The 25,749-nt window shown below is 39.9% G+C and overlaps 1 protein-coding gene across 2 annotated transcripts in view; it reads right to left on the bottom strand.

Moving 5' to 3' along the window:
- The window catches only part of ZFAND3 (zinc finger AN1-type containing 3), a 143,420-nt gene extending 122,204 nt beyond the window's left edge, over positions 1-21,216 (bottom strand). Inside the window, exons 1-2 of one of the 2 annotated variants that reach the window (XM_082480880.1) lie at positions 21,026-21,148; positions 11,263-11,304 (exon numbers count right to left, since the gene is read on the bottom strand). Coding sequence is in view for 1 of the 2 variants with exons in the window: in XM_082480879.1 (XP_082337005.1) it covers positions 21,026-21,096 (71 nt within the window). In the remaining variant the exon portion in view is untranslated. Of the gene's footprint in view, positions 1-11,262; positions 11,305-21,025 lie in introns of both variants that reach the window. The other variant, XM_082480879.1, reaches the window with a different exon arrangement.
- Between the last annotated feature and the right edge of the window lie 4,533 nt (positions 21,217-25,749).

Genomic DNA, 25,749 nt, shown 5'->3' on the forward strand with positions numbered 1-25,749 from the left:
ACTGCTCAAAAAGGTACCCTCGCCTGTATAACCTGTCTGCATAGGTGGAAGATCTAAATCGAGGCAAGGCAAACTCCATTCTACCAGCTGGAGTTAAAGGGACTGAGAAATAAGCAATCACAAGAATACTCAGTCAGCTACCACACCAGATTGCATAGCCCTCAATTTATTTACTAACATATGAGATCATACAAACCAAAACATGTATTAGGTCATGACTAACACTGGGAAATGCACTTTCGCATTCAAGTTTTAGGTGTTACCTTCAAACAGAGCATAGGAATCAAAGTTATAAAACACAGACATTAAAAACTACAAGACTGAAGATCTGATATTTTACCATGTGATCATTTCATAGGCTTAAAGGACGCAGTATTTGAAAATACTTGTAACCCACACCCATCACTGTAAAAGTCTCTATACTTCTACTGTTATCCCTTAAAAGGAACAAAACAGTGTATGTAATTCCTTATGCTGTCAATCAGTACTGCTCCCAATCTACTACAAGCATATTCAAATCACTTACCCACAGGTGTAATTCCAGCTACCACCCATCAAAACTGGAGACCTCCAGAATTTGTTAAATTAGAGCCAGAGGCACAAAATCAAACCCTACTGCTTACTTACTTAGTTATCAACCGTAAAGGCAGTCATATCTACAATGACAATATTCTCTAAACAGAACTCAAATCTTTATTTTCTAAAAGGTATTAAGGTGATTGAGATCACTAGAAATAACGCAGGTGGTGTGGTATGTATGCAACTACAGACAACTTCAAAAATAGCTTTTAAAAATAATTCTTATGCATTCTTTAAACCACTTATTTTCCTCAGAGATGTTTCTGGTGTGAGCTAAGTATGGGTTAAACAGAAAGAGTTTCCAAGAAAGACTGTGTCCCACAGTCTTCTCCACTAATACAGGAGGTTATTTAACAGTAAATATTCACCTATCTTTTCTTCAGCACATCCTATGAAGAACTGGCAAATTGTTCCAGTGTCTAATTGACCTTCTCAGAGGAAGTGGCCTGGACTCCACATCTCAGTTTAGCTCTTGTCTTAAAAACAGTCTGAAGAACTCTTAAAAGAAAAATAAAAATCAGACATGGCAATTGGAAAATGGCAAAGGAAGTTAAGGACAGACCGCTCGTCTTATATTAAGTGGTGCTCACCTCCCCTTGGCCTTCACACATAGCCAAAGTCAGAAAATTATATTGATTGTTTATTCAATAAAAACTCTGATGACCGTATACTTTCAATACACCATAGGTACAACCACCCAACAGGTTCTACCCAAGAGCCCTAAGATGATGAGGCATTACAGAGAAGTACCCACACAGGACAGAAGTTAGCATACTGCCTTTCTGCTGTGTTACAAAATCTGCACTCTGCGGGTCCCTGCCAGTTTGCACTGAACATTTATAATTCCCTAGATTCTTTAACATCTGTGAAACATTTTATAACTCAAACTATCAGCACACAAGGGGTCCTGCTGTTGTAAACACTGAATCAGCCGAACTACTAGCAACACCGAGAATTTACTGCATAAAGGAATTGTATTACAGAAAACGGGTTACCACACTTCAGTACCAATGGATGAGTCACGGTAGGACTTATACCAACTGCAGAAAACCATTCCTCAGCTCTACAAAATCCAAGTTAAATCACAGTCTGCTTGCATTTGTATTGCAAGGCTGCAGTGAATGCCATTTGCAGCAGGCACTACTGTATGATAATCGAGCCTGCAATGTCTGCAAATAAATCTATAGGGAACAAATACTACTAGGGAACAAAGCTTCAAGACACAAATAACATTCTACCTTGCATTTAACTAATTCATTTAACTAATAGGTTACCCACCAGCTACAGCAATACAACCCTCACTGTGTTAGCAGTTTCAGAGGAACAAAGGTTATATTCATTTTTGTATTTTTGCTGTTGTGCAAGAGAATAGTAGCTACACTGCAGTAGCTTTCATTTTTCCTTTGTAACAGCTATGCTGAAACTGGTCACACAATGCAGGCAGGGTTTGTTTCTGTAATACACCGTGAACATTTCACACCAGAGCACACAAGAAGGTCCAGAAGCCTCCTCAATAACAGTGACAGAACGGTCCAAAGGAAAAAAAGAAGAGTTTTTGAACAAACTGCTTCTTTCCTCTCAGCTGCCAATGGGACAGACTGTCATATCTGTCATTCCTTGTACTGCTTTTTGTTCCTTAAAGGTGAGCATCTTATTTTGAGTCATCACTGTGGATGGAACAAAAGAACTACACGGGTTGTTTTTTGTTTGTTTGTTTTTTATAAAAAAAAAAAAGCCTATGAATTGGACTAACCAGATGAATACTCTGGTCTTCACTCTTAAGTGAAGTCTCCCTGATGTACAAAGCAATGCCCTTTATATATCAGGCCCAAAGGTTTTGAAATTTGTTATCTTACCATTATACAGCTGAAGGTCAGTGATTGTAGCTGTATTTCTGGCATTTATAGCATATAATACAAGAAGAAGCTGTATGATTTTATAGAAGTGTCTCAAATAATTCAAAGGTTGGTTAAAGGAAAGCAGAACACCTCTAAAAACATTAGTTGTCTCCATAAAAGCTATGTTGTATGAAAGCTTTACATTCTATCGATATTGCATGTAATTATGAAAGCAGAATTTGTGTGGATAGAATAACTCATTTTTTTCATTACTGACTCATCTTCCAAGTTACTGAGGCTTTTGAAACTGTACTGTATCAAACATCACATCCTGGAATGTTAGAGCTTACAGCTTGTCTGGGCTCAGGGACTATTTCTTACCCAGTGCAGGCATCCACATCTCACTGAAACTAAAGGGGCTTTTTTGGGTGCATATATCAACCGTTTATTATGGCAAACACTGGTGGTAAAAGCAAGAATTTCCAAACTTCTTTTAAGTTCGTAGCATTGAACGTTAAATGTGCATACTAATGACAGCCCTTCCCCCTTTGTCCTTCCTCCTCTCCTCCAAATTAACCAGGAAAGTATGTGAATTTGAGAACCTGCTGATTCACAACACCTGAACTTAAGTTGTATTTTAAACACCTTTTTTTTTTTTTTTTTCCTCCATTACCATCATCTAAATTGTTCCCCCTACCCTGGTCAATGTGTTCAGTAATCCTGTTGTGTTCCCCGCTCTAGGCAATTACCTTGATTGCTCTATTCAGGGGAAATCCTATTGCTAACAGGGCTCCTGACAGACTGTTACAGTATGCATTCTAAGGCACAAGAAAAGGGCATAAGGATAGGAGAAAGTTTCCATGGCATATTTCAACATATTGCACGATGAGGCTGCAGAGAAATTTGTACAGAAGTTAAAATGCAACGGGAGAACAGACCTACTAAATGTAGGATTTCCATTTCCCCCCCCCTCAAATCTGTAAGACCATTTTGCAGGCTCTAAACATGCTCGTGTAACAAATCTGTATTTTTCCCAGAGAAAAATGAGTATATTTTTTTGAAGTGCAACAAATACCTGAAGTAATTTCCAACTCAAAAATGTTTGGAAATAGGTCAAATGATACAAAAATAAGGTATAGCGCTAGGGAATAGTCAAAGACATTGTCATAAACAGAATGCAAACATAACGTTGAGAACATAATTCTCCCAAAACAGTTTGTGAGCAGAAATGATAATAAACAACTGTAGAGTGAGGCATCTTACTAATGGGGAAAATTTGTATTTTTTTTAAATACACAAGAGGACTTCTGCCATTAAACAAACACACAAAAGAGTAACCAGTAAGAAGTAAAAAAAATACTGCCTTCTACGATGGAAATAATTACGTTTCTGACCATGGCCATATAAAAACATTTCATATTGATATTTAAAATATTAATAAGTCATCATTTATTTATGACTTATTTTCACATGCGCAAACTATGGATAGAGCTATGGTTAGTTATCCTGTTTCGTGGCATTTCTTCCTTTGAATGTTCTCAAATTTTACTGCAAGACTGAATGCAAACTACAGTTTCTGCTCTGTTATCTTACCAGTTGGGGAAAACGCTAGAATGTAAAACTATATTATTTTTTCCAACATGTAACTAATTTCAAAGTTGTTACAAACTGCTGCAATACTAATACATGCTTTATAAAAGAAAAGGACTGCACAACTACATTTTAAATGCGCTTAAGTGAAGTCATGCACAAGCCTATCAAATGCTGACTCTGCAACTGAACTAAATCACCCCACTAAGATATTACCACGTTTTTGGCTTTGGATTCAGTCCTACAAGCCTACAATCACTGTTTGATCACATTACATAAGCACAGATAGTAACGTAACATTTTCAAAGCCTCCTGAGTGTCAATGGGATTTGACACACAAGTCATTTAAATGCTTTGAAATCATTTATTGTATTTGGACTTTCAGTGAAGGACACTCAGTTACAAGAACTATGTTTGCCTTGTTACCCATGAAAGATAAAGAGTTCTTTTTGGTTTTAACCCAATCGTGTTACTTTCAGGGCTTCTCTAACTAGGACCTTCCAGTAAATAAATAAAAACTCACCTTTCACAAGGAAAAAATACATTAGATCCTATGTTACATGATCAGAATTCAGGTGGGTTTATTTCAGTCCTTCAATATTTGAAAGTGTACAAAAAAGCTAAACATTCTCAGCAAGACACCCAGAAGCTGTGACTGTAACACTCACTAGGCTGAAAATGTCCATTGATTCACGATCTCTAACTATGTAACTTAATTTTTTTCATTTTCATGCTCCAAGGTGTAGAAACAAATTTTAGTTATTTTTCTCACAAACCTCTTTCAGCCCTATGCATTCCAGCATCATCCTCGCTCCTCTTAATGACATATGAGAGGTGAAATAAAGTTTGAGTCCTTTCTTACTGTTTGACCCCCAAAGCTGCAGTTTAATAGTACCCATCCACTGCAACAAAAAGCTGCCCTGCCCTCTGCTCTTGCCCAGTCACCATTCTAATTTTGCTCCTGTAAGTAGCAAGTGACATACACAGTGGAGATCATTCAGCAATCCCCATACACACCTTCCATTTATAAATCTCCCTTTATGTTTGCAGTAAGGTAACAAATAATTTCGTTTTCAATCTCCTAGGCATTTTTCCCAACTACACTTTTGTAGCTGAACTCATTTGTACCTTTACTAGCCCCAGGTATTTCCTCGTCTATGTTGTATGACACTTCTCTTTTACCCAACTACTTTGGGAAGCAATTCCATTTTAGGATTTTTAACTATTCTAGTGCAGAACACCCTGATTTATTAACAGTTGACAATTTTGCATAATGTCAACTTGATAAATTATTTTTTCAGTTTAGGGGACTCTTTGTGTCTCTAAAGTACAAATAAATATTTTCATATCATTGCTGTTCCAAATTTAGGTTTAGTAAAATCGAAGTTTTAATGAAAAAATCTGTTTATCTTATACTTCAGTCTCTCTGTGGCAGCTCTGCAAAGCAGGGTGTACATGACTAGCACTTACAAATAATAACAAATCCTGTAAAGCTCAAAGAAACAAGTAGAAGGCTTTAAAAAAAAAGGCATTTCCTATTAATTTTATAATCTTAGCATTGCAGCAGTACAAGAAAGTGTTATACAATGATCTGCCAAAACATAAATAAAACCTGCTAATCTCGTCTCCTCTCAGCATCTAACTAATGAGAAATGCAACTATGTAAACAGTATGCATGCTAAATCACAGGGGGGTTAGTTAAGTGCTTAGCTTAATAATCAAACACGCTATCAACAGCAATAAGTCTTGTTTGGAAACAACTTTGACATAACCAACGTGTTGAATTAATCAGTGACCCACAAATCCAAGCTCCCAATTTTAACTAGCTTGATCTACATCAGTCCACTTTTGCATTTTAAACATGCAAGTTCTGTCCATACAATTAATTCAAGACAAGCCCTAGCTTACTCTTCTAAACTACATAAAGTCCATTAGCAGCCTTTTTTTAAATAAATAAATTATGAGGATCTCTCAAACAACTTAAAAATTACCGTCTAATATGACACCTACTCCCCCAACATCTAAAGTACAATTGTAGAATGTATTTACCATTCTATAATGTGTACCTTGCTTTGTCACAATTGCACATAAGCAGTGAGGGTTTTTTTTCCTAAAGAGTAAGAGTTTTAAGCAGTATGTGGAGAAGTTTGCAGTGTCTACATAATTAACAAGATAGATCAAATTTTGTACCTAGCCACTTGACATTTTCCTTATAAATTTATAACTAAAGCCTTTATGCAAGTACAGCAGATCTAAAATTTAATGGCTGGAGGACAGTGAGAACAAGGTCACCCAAAACTGTTAAGTTCTGTTCTCTGACAAAAATAAAAATACCTAGGGTTTTTTTTTTTTTTCTACTTGTGAGGACTTAGAAGAAAAGGTAACAAGGAAAATAAAGGAATAATGAAAACATGAACGTGCTTTACCCTCCCCCCCTTCCCACCTCCTTCAAAGCTTCACCACAGCCTAAATTAATTCCCAAGTGTCTAAGTTTGTGCTAGCCTTTCTCATGTCGTGCCTTGACAGCTCACTGTCAGGAACTCTTATTCCACCGCTGTTCAGGTGAAAGACCCCTAAGTAAGACTGCGACTACTGCAGAGGACAGTGCGGACCAGCTGTACAGGTATCTCACTTTTCTCCACTAAGTTAGCACCGGTCATCTAGCCAGGAGAAATGACCTGCTGCATGTGCCGTGCAGCAGATGACAGAGCAGAGGATAGCGCTTTCCAGAAAGGGTGCCAGATGTATAGTTGGGATGAGACCCCCTACTTACTGCATTGAGCCTTCCTTCTGTTTCACACAGCACACTTCCCATGTCTCGGGCAACTGCATTTCAATTACCAGTGTAGAAAGAATTCTGCATGCACGTTTTGCTTTAAAGTTCAAGGGTTTTAAACATCTAGTAAAAAAACAATCCTTCATTCCACATCCTTCGTCCCGTGACAGGAGAAGGAAACCTTTACACAGACTGGTATTTTGGCTTTTCCATCTTCGGTGATCCAGATTAATGTAAATGCAAACTGTAATCTTCACAGTTGTCATTTTCACAAGGTAGCTTTTACTGGTTTTTAAGCGTTTAAAGTAGACAGCCTAGATGTGTTTACAGGAACTAAAACAAGAGTAGCGCAGCACTCGCAGAAACCATTATGTTATCCTCATCATGGAGAAAATGTGGGAAACAAGCCTCAACTTATTTTCCTCTGCTAATTGAGACTGGAGGGATAAATCACAATCAGTACACTTATTTAATTCAGACAGTGGGAAGTCAGGGCCAAGTTAAATATTTCATTCGCATGCATGCAGAGCAAACAGCAAAGGCTCTCTCGTTAGATCAGCTTTTTGTGCATTTCTAAAGGTAATCTTAGGCACGGTAACCAAGCGCAGTGATCATTAACAGCAGGTAATAAAAATGAGCGCTGTAACATTACCTCATCCTGAACTCTCATCCAAGCTATGTGTAACTTTCTCAGTACACTAGAAGAACAAGCAAGTCTTAACTACCTAACCACTGTGACAGGCTGCAGCTGCAAAATGCAACTCTACTGCTTCATTTAACTATGCCAAATTAACGTTGAAGCCTAAATAGAAGCAGGACTTAAACAGAGTTTTAAAAATTAACCAAACAAGCAGCAGTATCAGCCCATAACTCTTCATTCACCTCTAGTCTCCAAGAAACGTAAAATAAAATAAAGAAAAATTGATGTTTCCACAATTCTGTTTAAGATTTTAATGATACATCTCTGCGCCTTCCTCAGCTGCATCCTTTACCCACAGAAGGCCCCTTCTGAAAGGGGACCCACAATCTTCTCTCACTCTCCACTTTCATCAAAGCATTAAGTGGTAGGCAAAAGGATTAACAAAAAAAAGAAAAAAAAAAAAAAAAAAAAGGTGTCTCCAGCCATGAAACTACCAACTAGCAAATACCTCAATTCTGAACTTCACGTACGTTGTTTTCTTGCCCTCTGACTTCCCAATACTTACACTTAACACCCCACCCTCTGCAAACAGTATACTGGCAGATGAACATTTTGGATTTTTAGGTCTCTAAGCATAATTTTTATCAAGTCAATTTATGTAGACGTTTTTCTTCTGTTATAGGAAGGTAAAATGCTATATATACCCTTTCAAAGAAAATGTTTACACTCGACTAATTCAACTAGAATCAAAGTGAATTAAACACATCTGTAGCTATTTTTAGGTGGTACAAACTGAACTAGCAACTTATATCTTTTGTGGTAAGGATAATACCACATTCAGTGTTTGCTGCATATCATGCTATATGATTTCAGCAGAAACGGTGGTTTCTGAACAATATCCACAAGTAAACAGTTGAAAACAAACATACAGAAACATTAACTCAGGCTGTCTGTCCAGCTAGCTGGTAGAAGACACTTGTCTTTCAGTACTTTTGTTGCAGTCATGATGAACTGAGGATATAGGCAAGACTGATTTTGGGACAGACGCAATACCTAGGCATACACTTAGAAAAAGTAGACCAGCTTCCCCATATAGTGAAGAAAAGCCTGTGTCTCCAAAAGCTGGTGTACTTTTTCCAAACTAGGTATTCAGTTGTGCTACTAAAAAATGTAACATCTAAACTTCAGAATTTGTCATGCATAGATGATGAGGGACAAGAAAGCTAGGCAGAAGAAAGAAAAGCACTGTCAATTAGCCAGCTAATGATAAATCTCAAGATGAGGACCATCTGCAACACTTCCTGTACCCCTTTCTCTAACTGCCTTCACAGACACTCAAAGAATACAAGTCTTTGGAGCTCCCGTTCGTGTCACAATCTTACTACATAACCATAAAATGAGCACTAACCCACTTGGACCATAAATTGACTAAAGTATTTATTGTTTGAGTGGCCTTAAGTAATCCTCAGAAATAATAATAATAATAATAATAATAATAATAATAATAATAATAATAATAATATCATCAAGAGAATCTCTAATTTTATTTTTATGACATTCACACCAGGAAAAATACTATTAGAATAGTTAGTCAAAGTCTTGTTGAAATAGAAAACGTTTGGTTTACAGCTGTTTGGTTTACATCCTGAAAACTGATAAACACATGAATGTTCTTCTGTGATACAGTAAGTCATTAGGCTACACAATCCATCTCCTCGAGTGCTACAGAAGAAGCCATTTCAGTTTTTATACCTTTGTATCAAAAGTTGTAAAGAAATTAGTTGTGTGTATGTGCATATATATACACATAAAAATTAAAATCCCCACACAATTTCAACATTTCCAACCACAACATAAAGACGACTTAAAAGTACTTCTGTATTCAAGTTTGCAAACACATCGCTAATGGAAGTCAGAAACCTACTACTAAATCAGTAAATTGAAATAGGGACAGAAAGAGTGCTAATAAGAAAGCAGCTAAATCACTTTCCGTCTGAAAGGCATCTAGCAATGCACTGGGAAACTGACCTGAAGAAAAAAAACCCAACAAACCAAACAAAAAAAGAAACTGAAAATTACAGCAACCTCTGAAAGCTATAGGCTTAAGTTTCTCAAAGCCCTGGTCTAGTTCAGTTTAGTTTGGGTTTCCAATTACAGCAGTTTCAAAAGCAACCAGTAATTTCAGTTATCTGAATTTCAGGTGAACTTCAGAAGACTTCACAGCTCAGGCAACCGAATTCTAACCTGTAATGCTAGAGTTCTCGTTATGCCAGTAAGCGATGGGATTTCCAGTACTTCATTTTGAAAGAATCATGCAACCCATCACTTTAGTTTACTATGTAACAATATACATGAGCATGTTTTTCTTCTACATTTTGAATCTGTCTTTATAGGCCACTTCAGCAGGACAGGAAGTGTTAATTATTCATCAGAAAGATTTCTGGTCTTTCCTGAATTAGTCACGCGAGAACATTAATATAGTCAAAGGAGAGACTGCATCACAGAATAATGGATAATAATGGGGTCCTATCTTCATCCAGAGAGTGCTGCAAAACCACCCGAGACTTGCAGATGTGTAATGCAGGCGGTTCTTGCTTTTCTAATTGCATAGCAACTCTTCTGATTGAGACTTCCTCCACCTACCACAAATACTTCCTTCTACAGGAACATCCTTGGAAACAACATGTCAATGGGTCAATATTGTCCTAAAGCAAGTTCTGATTTAAAACAAACACCTCTCTCTAAAGGGCAGTGCTGGAGAAGCTGTAAATGCGCCTTGCTACCAAGTCTTTCATTCAAGGCTTCTAAAGCACTGTGGAATTAAATGAAGAGTGATGTATGATTCACTAATGAAGGAAAATATGCAGAGGGAAAAGCATGGACCAACTGTCACACTGTGCATCAGTGGCAGAAGTAATAATAAATCCGTTCCAAACTCAAATGCAAAGAAGGGGACTTTTACTCAAAAAAGAAACATTCTACTGTCCTCATCTTTATGGGTTTATAGTCTCTAAACTATTGTAATAAATGTAAGAGGTATAAAATTAAAAAAAAAAAAAAAACAGCATTAGAGGAACAACGTCTATATATTTGGAATGGAAGTATCCAAGCAGAAAGTTAACACAGGAACATGCCCAGTATCCAAAATAAAACCAATTGCTTACAAACTACAGACAAGAGAAGAGAATATATAGTGACATTCACCACTTCCATTTCTAACATCTATCTAATTCTGGAAAGGAAATGTACTTCAAAATAAGCATGTTAGAAGTATCACAAACACTCCATGCATTAGACAACACCAGGAGTTTCAAGCAGCACAGTTCATCCACTTCCTCAAATCAAACGACAAGTCAATTTACTCCATATCTTGAGTTAATTATTATTTCCAAGGCAAGTTTAACTTAAATTACTTTGCAATGAAGTATTAATCACAAAGCCCCAATGCCAAGAAAAGATATCTGAAATGTTCAAATACTATTGTTAACTGCTTTCTTTTGAAAGCTTAAAAATGAGTTAATACCTAGAGAAGTTACTGAGTATATATGGATTAATCCTAAAAGCCCTTTATCAGTTACAGCACAGCTAACTGTTCATTCACACATCTATGTAAAAATAAAACAAAACAAAACAAAAAAAAAATTTCAGCTGCCTCAAAGAACTACTGTATTTTAAATCTTCTAAGATGTCGAGCATTTTTAAAAATCAAATCGAGATGGTTTCTACGTCAATTTTTTTCGCTATTAAAAACTGAATAACTACACTAACATGCTTGCAAAATAAAACTGGAGAGAACCTTTATTATGGAAACATACAATGTTAAAAGTGCTTTCACTCACCCAGTACTTCAGTGTACAGAAGTACCCAGTCAAAAGTTGATTCTAAAAATAGAAATTATCAGATTTTAAATTGATTAACACGTTAACAATTCAGAGGAACACCTGAAACCTATCTGCATGAATAAGCAAACATTTGTTAACACACGGACAATTTTAGAAACCATTATTGTCCATTAGTTCACTGAAGGAGATTACTAAAAAAAGAAGTAACACTAGGACATTAAACAATGAACAAGCATTACTGCATCCAACATTAATGCCTCTTCTTGCAAACTGGTGTCAGCAGTACCTGACCTAAGATTCACCTTTCTCCAGCTAAAAATGCATTTCATTGAGTAATATTGGATATCTGTTAAAGAAAAGTTTTGAAGACAAATAATTGATTTATGAAAAAGCTAGACTCGCTAGTATTGACAGAGTCTTGGACCAAAATAGCACCTCATCAACAGTTAGAAGGACAATACAATTTCCAATACTGAGGACTCTTGCTAAACAGCATTTTACCTACTTTATACATGCAACTTCCTCTTCAGACACCTCTGACAACATATAATTAGAGATCAAAATGCTGCTGTTATGGCGACAGGGCTGATCTCAGTAACAGTCATATTGTGAAGACCGGTTGTATTTTAGCAATTAAGTCAATGAGGACATGACTTTGGATTCTGCTTTTCTAAGTGCACAATTAGGAGATTATCATGGAAGCAGTCTGCTTTAACAACAACAAAAAAAAAAACCGCACCACACTGCTTCCAATCTAGTATTGTGCTCCTTTCTCCTCCCCCTTCCTTAGGTGCTTAAGAATTAAATAAGACTTCTACATTCAAACAAGCAGAAGTTAAGTATATATATATTACTAAAACAGGCCCTCAAATTAAACAACTCATCCAGCATCAGATACTACATAGACTAAAGAGCTAGAAACTAAAGACAGTAATCAGCAAACAACCTCTTTTTCTCAGTTTGTCTCACTGCTTATTAAAATTATTTTAGGAAAATGAGTTTTTACCTCCATTCAAAATTTTTCATTACTTCCAGTTAGTGTCTTTAACTTACACCAAATAAATATTGGAAATATTTATATTTACTAGCCAAAGTACATTTATTAAAGGACATAACGCCAATGAAAGTAATTTAAAAAATTCCCTTCAACAACTAATTAAAATACTACAACATTTAGAAACTGAAATCTTCCTCCCATTGACCTACATTGTTCAAGTTCAGAGCGTGCATATGGTGGTCAGATTAAACAGCAGGAAGTGAACAGGATACCTACAATTCTTTTATAAATAACATAGGGTAGCGGTCCCTGCTGCAGGGAAAACCCCAGAGAACAAGTTAAACATAAAAATCCATCAACAATTTCCTAATACAACTTCTCTGTAGAGGCAAGTTTGCCTCAGATGCTATTAATAGAGAAATTGAACACATAGCTACAAATGTCTTCATTCTTCAATTCATGGAATACAAAACCTCTTCATTTAATACATTTCCCTAAGTACAGGTAAAGAATAATTTACAGTGAATGGATCTAGGTATCACAAAACGTTGTTTGACTTCCAGGTCACAAGATTTCAGAAAAATGTGTTTAACAAAAAAAAAAAAAAAAAAAAAGAAGTTTAAACCCCACACTCCTTAAGCATATAAAGTTCTCGCCAATTCAAATAAACAATCCATCCCTATTATAAAAAACCCACAACAGTGTTACTTCAAAATGTTAGATTAGAAGATAATGGTTGGGCATTTTTGAAAAATCTAAAAATACCAACCCACTTCTGTGTGGTAACACCATCTCTACAGTCTGAAACCATTGATCATGGTCATCCACACAAAGGTTTCATTTTCAGAAAGTGTTTTTCAGAATGATTTTGCATTCACTGCATATAGTGTCCTCACCAGTATTTTTTTTACGTGGCCTTTTCAGTGTCCTGAGAAGATGCCTTTCTAATATCCGCAATTACTCTGACCTAAGTTCCTTCCCAAGTCTGGCATCTAGAGAAGTCAATTCATGCAATAGCTGTAGCTATTGCTTGATTTTTAATTCTTCTTCCAAAACCAGAGAAGGGACTCCATGCTAATGAACCCTGCCTATACTGAAGCCCTGCCTACACTGAATAGACAGGAAGGATCTTTGCCATTTAAGCAAGAGACAAGGAAAAAAGGCACAACACATCAATGTAATTTACCTGCCTAAACTGAATACAAAGTTTATCTCTTAGATCCAACTAAGGGTTTCACCATAATTAAGATCAAATACTGTCCAAAAACATTCACAAGACATTTGTGATAACACAAATAACAGATACTTAGTCAAGGTTGAGTATTTGAGGAGATAGAAAACAGTGACATTTTAAACCTCAAAGAATATAAGCAATACTTTGCTGAGAAAACCGATCACATTCATCATTCCCACCAATTGCCTCTAAAGAAACCTGTGTCTATTTATACGCACAAACTTCTAATTTAAAATAATTTTAAAATCCAATAATAATTGACGTACCATGTTAGCGAAAATATTCAAGTCAAAACCAAACACCTCCAATTAATACATCCATCAAGGATCACTCTCTGAAGTTAAGGATTTCCATCACTGATTTTGACACCTTAAAGGAAATACTGGGTTATGTTGTTTCCATCATTTTGGAACTTCAACAGCTCTCCAAGCCCAGTATGTTCTCCAGGCTCTCCAAACTCAACATTCTGCAACATTACCACTTTTGTGGAAGTTTGATGTTGAAGTGGTTAAAATTTACACAGTTAAGAACAGCAGCATTTCCTTAAAACTGATACCTATTTCTGAGAAACCAAAGTACGTTCAATAAATGAAGCAATATACAAAACACAACATATCTATGCTACCATACAACAGTTGAACATTTTACTAATTAGTGTTACAGCAGATATTTTGTAGCACCAACTGTGGAATAATCATCAGCACTGTGCAAGTCACAGTACCTTCAACTAATCACAGTTTACAAAAGGCATGAAGAAGGTACTGACTGATGGGAAGATGGAAAGAAGCCTGGGAGGTAACCTAGACCCAGTAACTTTTAACTTCTCCAAGCTTCAAAAAGCAGCACACAATCTACTTCTTTCCTGTCAGTTCCACTTGTAAGAGCAGCAGGTATGACACTGAATTTCATTCTGACTGATGAGGAAGTTAAAGTTAGATTAAAAGGTGCTAGATACATCTGTCTATAATTAGCACTGCATCCATCTACAATTAGAAAATATTTCTAAAACATTTTATGTAAGGATTTTTAATAAATTCATGGTTTAAGCAAGTGTTTGTTTTCTCAAATTCTGGCTTCACTGAAGATGTGAACAGACATTTTTAATCAAGCAGGCCTATTTTTGGATCTTCTTAAATGAAACACCCTCATACACCAGCTGTTTGAATTTATTCACTCCTTAGAATTATCACACAGCAAGACTGAAGGAAACAAAATCAATTTTTTTTTTTTTTTCATAAAAAGAATGGTTAAATTATGGAACTACTTGCTGCAGGATGTTGTGAGGATCTAGAGTACACATGGATTTGTGAAGTCATTATGCAAATTCATAAAAAAAATAGTTAAGACATACTAAGCCATAAATCTATAAAATAGAGGACAACCTTTTGTCAGGCTGCCAGAAGCACAGGAGGTATACCAAGATAAGCATCACTGCATGCTCACTCTGTCCTCATGCTTATTCCCTCAGCATCACTTATCGCCCAAATCAGAAACAGGGCTGGATGCATCTTTGGTCTGATCCAGAACAGCTGTTTTTCGTTGAATAACAAAATCCTCTTTCTGTTTTGTCTATTCTATAAAGTACTGCAAAAGAAAACATTGTTTTCACATTCCTAGAAAAGAGCTTATTACAGTTAAAGTATTAATCCAGTTCATCTGCTTTTACTTCCAAGTGTCAATAACCCCTACTCCTAAAGGTAAGCTTCTGCAGCAAATAGCTCTGATCTAAAATGTGGTACCTTACAACTGCGGTTGCAAGAGGCAATCACTCACTGTATAGAAAAAAGAAAAAGAAATTTATATCTTTTGACTTTAGCTGAGATGCTTTTCCAGTTATATTATGACTGAGGGAAATCACAAGAACCTCACAATTTATCATTCTTTATTCTGCATATTTGTACTCAAGCAGGGAACGTGACAAAGTCCAATTTCCCCTCCCCTCTTTCTCTCCTCAGATAGAAGCTTTTCTATGTCTCATAATTCTCAATAGCTTCTAAAGTTAAGATGCAAGCAAAGAATTTCTGTGTCTCTCCAATGCCTATTATCATCCTCCATAGCACTTCCTTGGAAAACTTGTAAATAAATCAATTCCTCATCAGATTCTGTTTCTTACAATTAAATAATGTCGCTTCTATTTGTGTAACACACCAGTAGATGTGTTACAGCAGTTAATAATGGCTTTAACTACAAACTGCTTCCAGTTCTCTTACCCATAATAAGTTAATGCGTAACATATGAAAAAATACAATATTCAAGTATTTTTAGTCTTAACCTAAGACCAAAACAGAGTACCAGGTCAGCAGCAGGCAAATTAATTGATTCCAACCAACTACAGTTTCCTGTGACAGAAGGCCTATAGAAGTTTGTAATAAATAAAAGCAAACAAACTTTTATTTTTCTCAAAAAAAATGTTTAGGTCTTGTACAAAGTAGTAAGAATTAGCCTTCCTAAAACATAAGTGTCATTAAGTTATTGATTTAAATGAATTTATCATTTTAGAGGGAAGAACTGACATTTCTGATAAGCAATAACTGTGGAGAAACCCTGTCCCTCAGACGGCACTACCCACACACAGCTATCCCAAAGCACCTGATTTGATCCTCACTGCTCACTGTTCAAAGACGTCAGTTAATACTGATGCCTAATAAACAATAAGCTATTTTATAGCACATACACTGTCTTGCATAAACTCACAAATTCATTCCTTATTCTAGCATCTGACCCAAAGCTCCACTAAGTGAAAGCCTGGCTAAGTAACTGCATGATACAAGTCCGGTGAAAACTAATTCTCAGAGAGAAAGGTACATATTTCAACAGTTTACTCAAGCTTCATTTAGGAACATCTATGTGAGGTTTCAACAGTGGTTAAAGCAAAATTAGGTTTATGAAGGCATTATGCATTCACAATGACCTACACAGCCTATGAGATTAGAAAGTATTTATTAAAAGGACAGTCACTGAGAGTTCACATGGAATAAACAGCTGTAATCACCAAAAAAAAAAAAAAAAGGGAAGAAAAGACTAGCCAGAGAGGAGGCTTCTTAGTGGCATATAGTCATTATTTGTTCAGAAGCTAAAATAAAGCTTTGGTGATATACAGTCACAAACTAATCAGGCTTATGTTAAATGATTCACCATTTGATCAAATGTTTAATTTTAGTAAACAAAATTGAGAAAAGAGCCAGATTGGCATGGCAGGGATCTGATGAAACATAAGTGACTGGAAAATCCAGACTCAGAAATAAACTCTGGATTGGGCCTGCACAGAATGCTCGGGGCACAGTGTCTCATCACACATATGATGCATACAGTGTCAGAGAAAGGCAGAACAAATGGTAACATCCTGCAAAACCCCTGCTGGCGTGTTCTCAAACAATATTGCCATCAGTTTTAGCTGACTACAGTACCTTATAGTTGCCAGGAATAAGATGAGATGAAACTCATCATACTGTGTTTTCAATCAACTTCCTGCTGGCTGCCACCATTTCAAGAATGGAATTAATTTGTTTTATGGCTATTAACATATTTCCTTCTTTTCTAAGGCACTGAAAGCAATGGTATGGTATCAGTCTGGACCACAAGAAAAATAAGCAGCAGTCAGTATGGAACAAATAGAATTGTAAGAGTTCTGACATACACCATCACAGTATATGCTTCTACCAGCCAAGGAGTATTTTAGCTTACAAGTCTCATCTATGCCTATAACCACTTAATAGTAAAAGCCCCAGCCCTTTGATGAGCTATACACAAGTGAAACTTCTGTGGAGTCCTTTAAAAGCCAATGGGGAACTGCCAACATGGAGTTCATTAAAGGATCAGGCCTTATCTCCAATAAGCAAAATGGCTTAAATGGAATATATACATATAGTAACATTTTCATGTATTTATTAACTTAGAGCTGAAGATTTTATATACATCATAAAGTGAAACAGGTTTCTGAAATCCACTAATCTAAGAAAAAAAAAAAAAAAAACACACCATCATTACATGGTTTGTTGATCAGGAAAAGAAGAAAGAATTTTTCCAGATTGTAAGAATGAGAAGTTAAGCACAGCACAAACTCTACATGAAGTAACCTAAAAAAAACCCTTGCATACTGCACCCTTTCCAACTTCTGTACACTAATACTATTCCAATAAAAAGCAAGATATTTGCAACTGACTGAAGTTTAAGATATAAAAATAGGAAGAGGAGCAAAATATTTCCAAACAATGTCATGTGAATTTTTCATAAATAACATGAATACAGATGAGATTTACCAATTGAGATTATCTGGGTAACTGAAATGATTTTGTAAAATATAAAGATCATCTCAGTGCTCCATTTGAACTTTACTTGAGCAGAAATGACAGACTGGACATTCTAAAAAGAAGGGCAAGTCTGCAGAAGATTTAAGGATGGTTTCCATCATCTTCAACAAAAGGTACGCAAACGTTAGCCGTTGACCTTAAGCAGATGTTTCAGAAGTTCTGAACAGTCTCAGCCAAGTCCCTTTTTTCAGCTGTTCATTTTTCAGTCTCTTAGATCTCAAAACATCAAGAGTTTAGTAGTTCTCCAGTCACAAGAGAGTCTTACAAGCTACAGGATCTGAATTTCTAATATAAAATCAAGCACTTAAAAGAACTCCTCCAACTTTAATGCAATAGTATGTACTAGTCTTCTCCTGTAATCTCTTTGCATGCCACCACTTATCAATGTGCATCTCAGGAGCTACTTCTATCATTGTTCACCAACAGGCAAATTTTAGCTCAGAGACCCACAGCTTACTTCAATTTTAATGCTTCTTTCAGTATTTTCCTTAATGTTTCCTATCTTCATGTATTAGTGCAGAAAGCGTGCATCTTACTGCAAACAGTCCTGGGTAAGCATTACATAAAATCAAAACCAAACAAACAGAAAATTACCATCTTTTTTACTTCACAAAATCTAGACCCTACTGTTTGACCCACAGAAACCAAGTTGTTCTGCTACCTACAGGGTTCGGCCTCACTTATGAACAACCATGAAAGGATTCTCAACCATTGGACCAATGGGGACCAGAAAACATAAAGCAACACTATTCCTCTACATTACTTTATTTACAAATTTCATGGAAACTGCTACATTAAATTACAAGTTTCAGAATTTTTCACAGCCTTAAATATCCTGCAGATAAAGGGCAAACATGGCCCTGTTATTCCAAAATGTGACTTGACAGACATATGAAAGTGACATGAAAGTCACAGATAAGACTTGTCTTAAGACTTGTTGCTGGTAATAACCCTAACTGACATCTAGAGCAGAAGAATTCCAACTTCAGATGCGTATTAAGTATTTTTGCTGTCATGAGTTACTTTCTTCAGAAAGCTGGTATAAAACTATGACCCCTTAAGTACTCCTGCCAATGCAACTTCACTACAAGGGCACATCTACACAGATTTACCAGACAATCTTTTCAAGCACTAGCAAGGCCTAGGTAAGTAAAGACAAGAAGACACTTAAGTTTCTTCAGGACCAAGACGTATAACAAACCAACAAACTCGGGAAGCTGACAGCACGGTTTTGGGTTTTGTTTGGGTTTTTTTAAGTGGAAAAAACAGATATGTAGTTTGCCACTGCGTATCGAAATGTACCTGGCAGACACTTAAAGAAACTGAAAAACAGATTAATTTATTCACTGTATTGATGGAGAAAGTGATGGTTTTTTCCACAGTGCTGTCTTTCAAAAATGTCTCACAAGAAACACTACTGCATGCGTAACAACTGGGGGAGGGGGCAAAAAAAATACCATTTGGATAGCTGCTTTTGCAAGGGGAACATGTCAAAAAAAAAAAAAAAGGCAGCTTTAAAGGCAATGGGTTTCCTTGAGAGCCTCCTGTCACCATTAAGCAGATCTTTGAACATGAAGCACCAGATTTTCTTCTCATTATCGCAACACGCTGAACTAGCCAAGAAGTTCAGCCCAATGAAAAAGTTCACTTCCAACTTTCTGCAACTCTCCTTTCACATCAGTATCACGTTACAGAAGTCAGTATGCTACATTACAGAGAACAGCAACTTGCTTTCCACTATATTACAGAAAACATCAGGCCCAAATATGGGAGCCTAACAAAACAAAAATAAACAAAATAATTTACTGTATATTTATAATCTGTCTTGTAAGATCACTCCCAGCAGGGCCATAGCATTTGTTGCAGTTCAGACTTCTATCATAACTCAAAAATGGGATTTCATTTAAAATCCTGTCACTCCAATAAACCAACCAAGTGTACAGTGACATCACTAAATCACTCTTATTGCATCTCTTTCCTCTCAACTTCCACTCCCCCAGACTACCCTAAATTGTATGACATAAATCCCAAGAAGGTACAATCAGAGACAAGTGTAAATCTCAGGTGGGCCCTCAGAAGCCTATTTAGTCACATATTCTTTGAACTTTCCATAAATAAGAACATTAGGGACTAATGTTCCTGTGATATACGTTAAAGACACTTTATGATCATGTGTATCTGCCAGTATACCAGCTCCCATGATCTAAAAAAAAAAAAAATAAAAAAATCAATAACGGAAACATCTTCAACAGACATGACCCTAGAGGTGATAGGGGTTTAGCAAGAACAGGCTTACTTTTTTTCACCTTTGGCAAACAGGAATGACCCTACTTCCTTCTTTCTAAAAGGGGATCGATCAGCCAACAGCTTACAGGGACCTTATCTATTACGAACCTCCCTGCCTTCATAAGGCGGAGAAAGAAGGATATTTTTGTCCTTCGCCTTTTTCCTTCATTAGTTGTGCTGCCCTGCGTGAAGAGCAGCGAGAGGTCGCCGTTCCCAGGCGCAGGGCAGGGCTGTGTCAGGCACGGCGCTCCAGGACACCACGGCGGGCAGCCAGGGGCCCGCATTACTCATCCCCGCCTGCGAGGAGCTAAAGGCAGGCCCCGGAGCGCAGCCCGCAGCCCCAAAGGAGAGGCAGCCGCTCCGGGAAACCTGCTTGTCTAGGGAAGCGAGCAGGCCTCCCCCGCCGAGCAGCCGGGAAGGCCGGAGCTGAGGTGCCCGAGCGGCGGGGGAGGCCGCCGGGCCACCGCCCGCGGCCAGGCCGGGCTCCCCCCGCGCCCGGGGGCAGCGCAGCCACCTCCCCCCACCCCCCCCCGGGTCACCCGCTGCCTCTAAGCCAGGAGCCGCCGCACCACCCCCGCCCGTCCCCCCCCCACCCCCCCACCCCCCGGGAGGCGGCATACGCCGGGAGGCGGGGGGACACCCCTCTCCCCCAGCGGGAATCCCTTACGGCCCGCCCGGCAGGAGCCAGCGGCCGCCCCCGCCCTGGGGCGAGCTGCAGGCTCGGCCCCCCGTGACAGGCCCGAGCCCAAGGCTACGACCTGGCCCGGCGCCCCGGCCGGCCGGCCCGCCAAGCCAGGCCCGGGCCCTGCCCCCGCCGGGCCGCGGCCCCCCGCCGCCTCGCCCTTCCCCTCGTCGCCCGCCCCCCTCCCCGCGCCGGGCCAGGCCGAGCCGGCTCCAGCCCAGCCCCCCTCCTCGCCCTCGGGCCTCGCTTACCCCCAGAAGCCGCAGGGGCAGCGCGGTGGCAGGCTGGGCGCTTTGCTGCGCTCGCTGCCGGCGTCTCCCATGGCGGGGCCGGTGCGCGGGGCGGCGGCGGGGGGGGCGCGGGGCTCCCAGCCGGGATTCCAGGCCGGTCAGCTGGAGCCGGGCGCGACCACAGGGGAGGCGGTGGAGGGGAGGAAGCGGGGAGGGGGGGGGGCGGCCGCGCCCTACCGGCCGGGCCCGCAGAGGAGCGGGGACGCGGCGCAGAGCTCTCTGCGGCGGCCTCTCCCGCCCGCCGGTTTCTGTGGCGACCCCGCCGTCGCAGCGGGGCACACCCGCCCTCCCCCGCCGTTCGGCCCCTGACTCAACAATGCGTGTCCCCCCCGCCCGCTCCGGCGCCTTGCTTCCCCCGTCCTGTGCAGGATGGTTTCGCCAAGCCACCGGATCAGCTGGGAGTGGCATATACCATAGTCCATCGCCGGGGGGAGGTGCGTTAGATCGGGGGCAGGAACTGGGAGAGAAGCAAGTTTTACAGGCACCGATAGACGCGAGAAGAGAAAGAACTCCTGCGTGGGGAGGCTCAGGGGGTGCTGAGCCCTGCACAGCTACCTGGAGCCGCCGCCCTCTTTTGCTTCTACCCACACGTAAGGCACATAGTGGTACAGCCAGGGAAGACGGGGCGGGGGGGGATGATGGTGGTGCCGGTGGTGGCCACGCATGCGCGGAGGGCCTTGGACGCGGAAGTTGGTTGGTGGCGAGCGGGTCCCCGGGGGCCGCCCCCGCGCTGCTCAGGGCCGGGCGGGCCGGGCGGGCCTGCACCCCCCCACACCTCCCCCATCCCCATCCTCCCGGGCCGGGACCTGTCCGAGCCGCCGCGGCCGGATCCAGGCTCAGGCTCTCGATCGGGAGCTGCTTCGCCGAGAGGGGCTGGTCGCTGCCAGCCCGGGGTGCGGCCTGTGCGCACTCGAGGTCTCTCCCCGGCGGATGGCCGCCTCTGAGGGACCCCGGCGGGGCGAGGAGGGGGGGGGACGGGGCATTGTTCCCCGTGGGCTCCGTTTGCGTCCGTGCCAGGCCTCTCCCCTGCGAGTTAGGAGGGAGGCCTGGACGGCGCAGAGGGCAACGGTCCCGCTTCTCGTTCTCTGCTTATTCTGTTGGTGTTGGTCCCTGGTTTCCCTCAGTATGAAATAAAATCGGTTAGGGTGTCTAAAGTACGTGGGGAATTCTTTGCCTCTGGTAAGCAACACTTGCTGCCTGAAGGACGCTAAAGCCGAAGGCTGACTGAAGCCAGGAGAAGGGGGCCACCTTGGCCCTCGTGTTTTGGCCCCAGAGGAAGGGACCTGCGAGAGGTAAGGTATGGCAAGCAGGGAAGCGTGCAGCGGGCACCATGCAAAGGCGATTATGAGCTGCCACCCTTTGACTGACAAGAAGGGAGAGGGGAATCTCCAGCGTCTTGACTTGAGGACTGAGTAATGGGGATTGTGCTTCTGGTACGGGTTTAGCAAATGACCATGAGCAGGTTACAGTCTTGCACTCACTCTGCCTTGGTTTTGTCTGTGAAGTGGAAATACTGCTGACCCCCTGCTAGAAATAGCTTTTTGATCAGAGTGAAAAGTGCTATGTGGGAAAATACTGGTGTGGCAATAATGAAGGTGGAATTTTGATAGATTCTCGAGGTGCTGTTACCCACCTTACACTTCGATTCTGCATTGCACTTAAAGCCAAGGTTGTTGAACATTGAAAATAATAAACAACCTTAAGAAAGCCTGAAGTATGTAGGTCTTTGTGACCTAATTAATTCTGCCAACAACCTTTTCACTTGATTATGCAACCTACCTAAAGAATGTTATATCTAATTAATTCATGGCAGAGAAAAAAGTGGTAATGGAATACATATGCACACATGCTTAAAACTTTTTAGTAAAAACTTGGAATTTAATTGAAATCATGTAAGCAGGCTTCTTTTGAAGAGACTGGTTTGTGACAGAGTTTATTAATAACGGTTGTTTTATCAAACCGATGAGTTTGGGGTTACCCGGTTCCCTGTTGATGCATCAAGCGGGCCGTTAGTGCTTCAGTAGCTCAACCAGCCACTGCTCTTCCTCAGCAGCAACTTTGAACTCAATAACGTTGTTGAGTGTAAGACTGACGTGGTACGATGGAGACAGGATGTGTGTTGAGAGAGTTTTCATTGACACATTAACTGGTCCAACTGCCAGCCTTCTTTAAAGTGTCTGTGGCTGCATACCACCCTATGCACCGAAGCATGAGAGCTTCCTCTTGGCACAGCTTTCTGAGGAGCCTAGCTGCTGAGGCAGCACTGCTCAGTGCACCAAGAGAAGCGAGTGCTTTAACAAAATAGCCCCAGCCTCATTAACTCAGCCCTTTAAGCCAGTAAGTCAACTGCAAATTAAAATTGTCTCTTACGTGCTGGCTACCTGTACTACTACCAGAGTCTGTAAATTTCCCTCAGATAAGAAGTGCATGCTGGCTTTTTAAAGATGATTTGATAGTTTGTATGTCCTTATTTGCTATTAAAGTGAGCTCATGTTGAGTAAGCTTTCAAGTATTACAGATGTCATAGAGGAACATTCTTTCTGCTCAGTACTCTTGTGTCGTTTCATAGAATTATAGAATGGCTTAGGTTGGAAGGGACCTTGAAGATCATCGAGTTCCAACCCCCCTGCCATGGGCAGGGACACCTCCCACTAGACCAGGTTGCTCAAAGCCCTGTCCAACCTGGCCTTGAACACCTCCAGGGATGGGGGCCTCAACAACTTCTCTGGGCAACTTGTTCCAGTGCCTCACCACCCTCATAGTGAGAAATTTCTCCCTAATATCTCATCTAAACCTTTCTTGATTTTGTAAGGTTAGGTTAGGATAATATAAAAATTCTAGTTTTCCAAGCAATTCAGATTTTTAAAAACCCTCTGGTGGTGTGGTAATTCACTCCAAAGTTAAACATAAGAAAAACACAAGTTTAGGGATAATGTTATTACACAAAGCAAACACATATTAAGCATGATGACGATGAAGACACCTGAACAACTCTAACTCTGCTTACTACTAATGCCCTAAGGAGGAATAATTTGTGGGGAAAAAAAATCTTTAGGATTATAGTACAGTTGAATACTATGGGACAGAGAAGAGGGAGCATGTGTGCTTTGATGCTGTCATGCCATATGTTTATAATAATACATTTGGTATTTTTTTTGTAAGTATGACTTTTGCAACACTGTATTTGTATAATTGTGGTATTTCCTACTTTGTTTAAACAACACAAAATTTAAATTACTGATGTATCCATTCAGCATTGTTTCCTGAAAATGTAGTGTGTGGATCTTAATCTATACCTGCTTTTCTAAACCCTTTAATGTTTTGATTTGTGTCATATTTCTTCTCATCATATCCATCCATTTGCAACCACCAGAAAGTGTACTTTTGTAGTGCAACGTGACAGCAAGGGAAAGTACCGGTATGCAATGCTTCTTTGGAGGCTGGCAGGGAGAAGACTGGTTCAGCTGATCCAAAATGGACACAGTCACGAACAGGGCATCGCAACCTCTATTCAACGTGCAGGCTCTTCCTCCAGCAGATGTCCTGTTGAGCCAGACCTCTGGCTCCCCGAGGAGTTTCGGTACTGACTGACATTTTCTCTAGCTTGTTTCCATCCAGAGAGTCCCAAGTTCTGGATGCTTTCTAAACTAATGTATAAGCATCCAGTGACCAATGGATAAACAGCGCTGAGGAAGCGTATGTGAGGTATTAGTTTGATAGGGCTGGGAATATTTCTATACAGAAAGTCATCATGTGATCCAGATACAGCAAAGCATGTTTCAACCTTGGGAACCAAATAATGTGTTGTAAACACGCATTGGGGTAGGGAAAAACCTACTTAGTGGTAGGAAAGTAACTTAAAAAACAGTGATGTCAGAAGAGGACTAGTGAGCAACAGTTTAACTATATGACAACAGAAACAGCTGCTGTAATTTTCGTTCTGCATATCTGAATGCGGGAAAAAGGTGGGGGAGGTGGTAATCCTTCTAATGGGACTCTAGTGGCCCTGCAGCTCTTCTCTGGGCATCTTTTTGCAGACAAATCAGAGAGAATGCAGAGAAGAGCACCCAAAATGCAGCCTGCAGACATTGAAATACTTAAAAAATCTAATGTTTATAATTTGGCCAGGGAACGATTGTGTTTGGGGAGAAATCATTACCATGCATTCATGTTTAAAATTATAAACAAAAATGGTAGGTATTTGTCAGCAGGACACACACAGTTTAGCAAAAGATGTAAAAGAGATGTCTCTAAGGGGAGAAACTCTTAGGACATATATGGAAAATGTTCTTATGGTGAAGTCTGATTTTTACCTCTTACTGAGATGCTTCTGGCTTATTCTCAGTAGGGCCCCGTTGCAGAATTAGATGTGGTAAGAGACCTCACAGGATCAGGAGGCAAAACTCCACCAGATTACGAGGTACAATTAAATACTATTGTTTCTCAAGTACTTCCTTTTTTTCAGAGATACTAGAAAAGGTTGTACCTGTATATCATCAGAACATTTAGGGGTTGTTTATTTTAGTATAAACATGATTGCCCGATTGAGATACACGTGCACAACTGTAAAGTGGAGCAGGTGGAGAATGTTACAAGTATTGTGCATCTTCCTTCTCATCTTGAGACCTAAATTACCATAAAATGATAAAAGTGACTCATGTGGTGCCAATCTGTTAGAGAGACTC

The sequence above is a fragment of the Vanellus vanellus genome, assembly GCF_965231255.1.
Source record: "Vanellus vanellus genome assembly, chromosome: 3".
NCBI classification, from domain to species: domain Eukaryota; kingdom Metazoa; phylum Chordata; class Aves; order Charadriiformes; family Charadriidae; genus Vanellus; species Vanellus vanellus.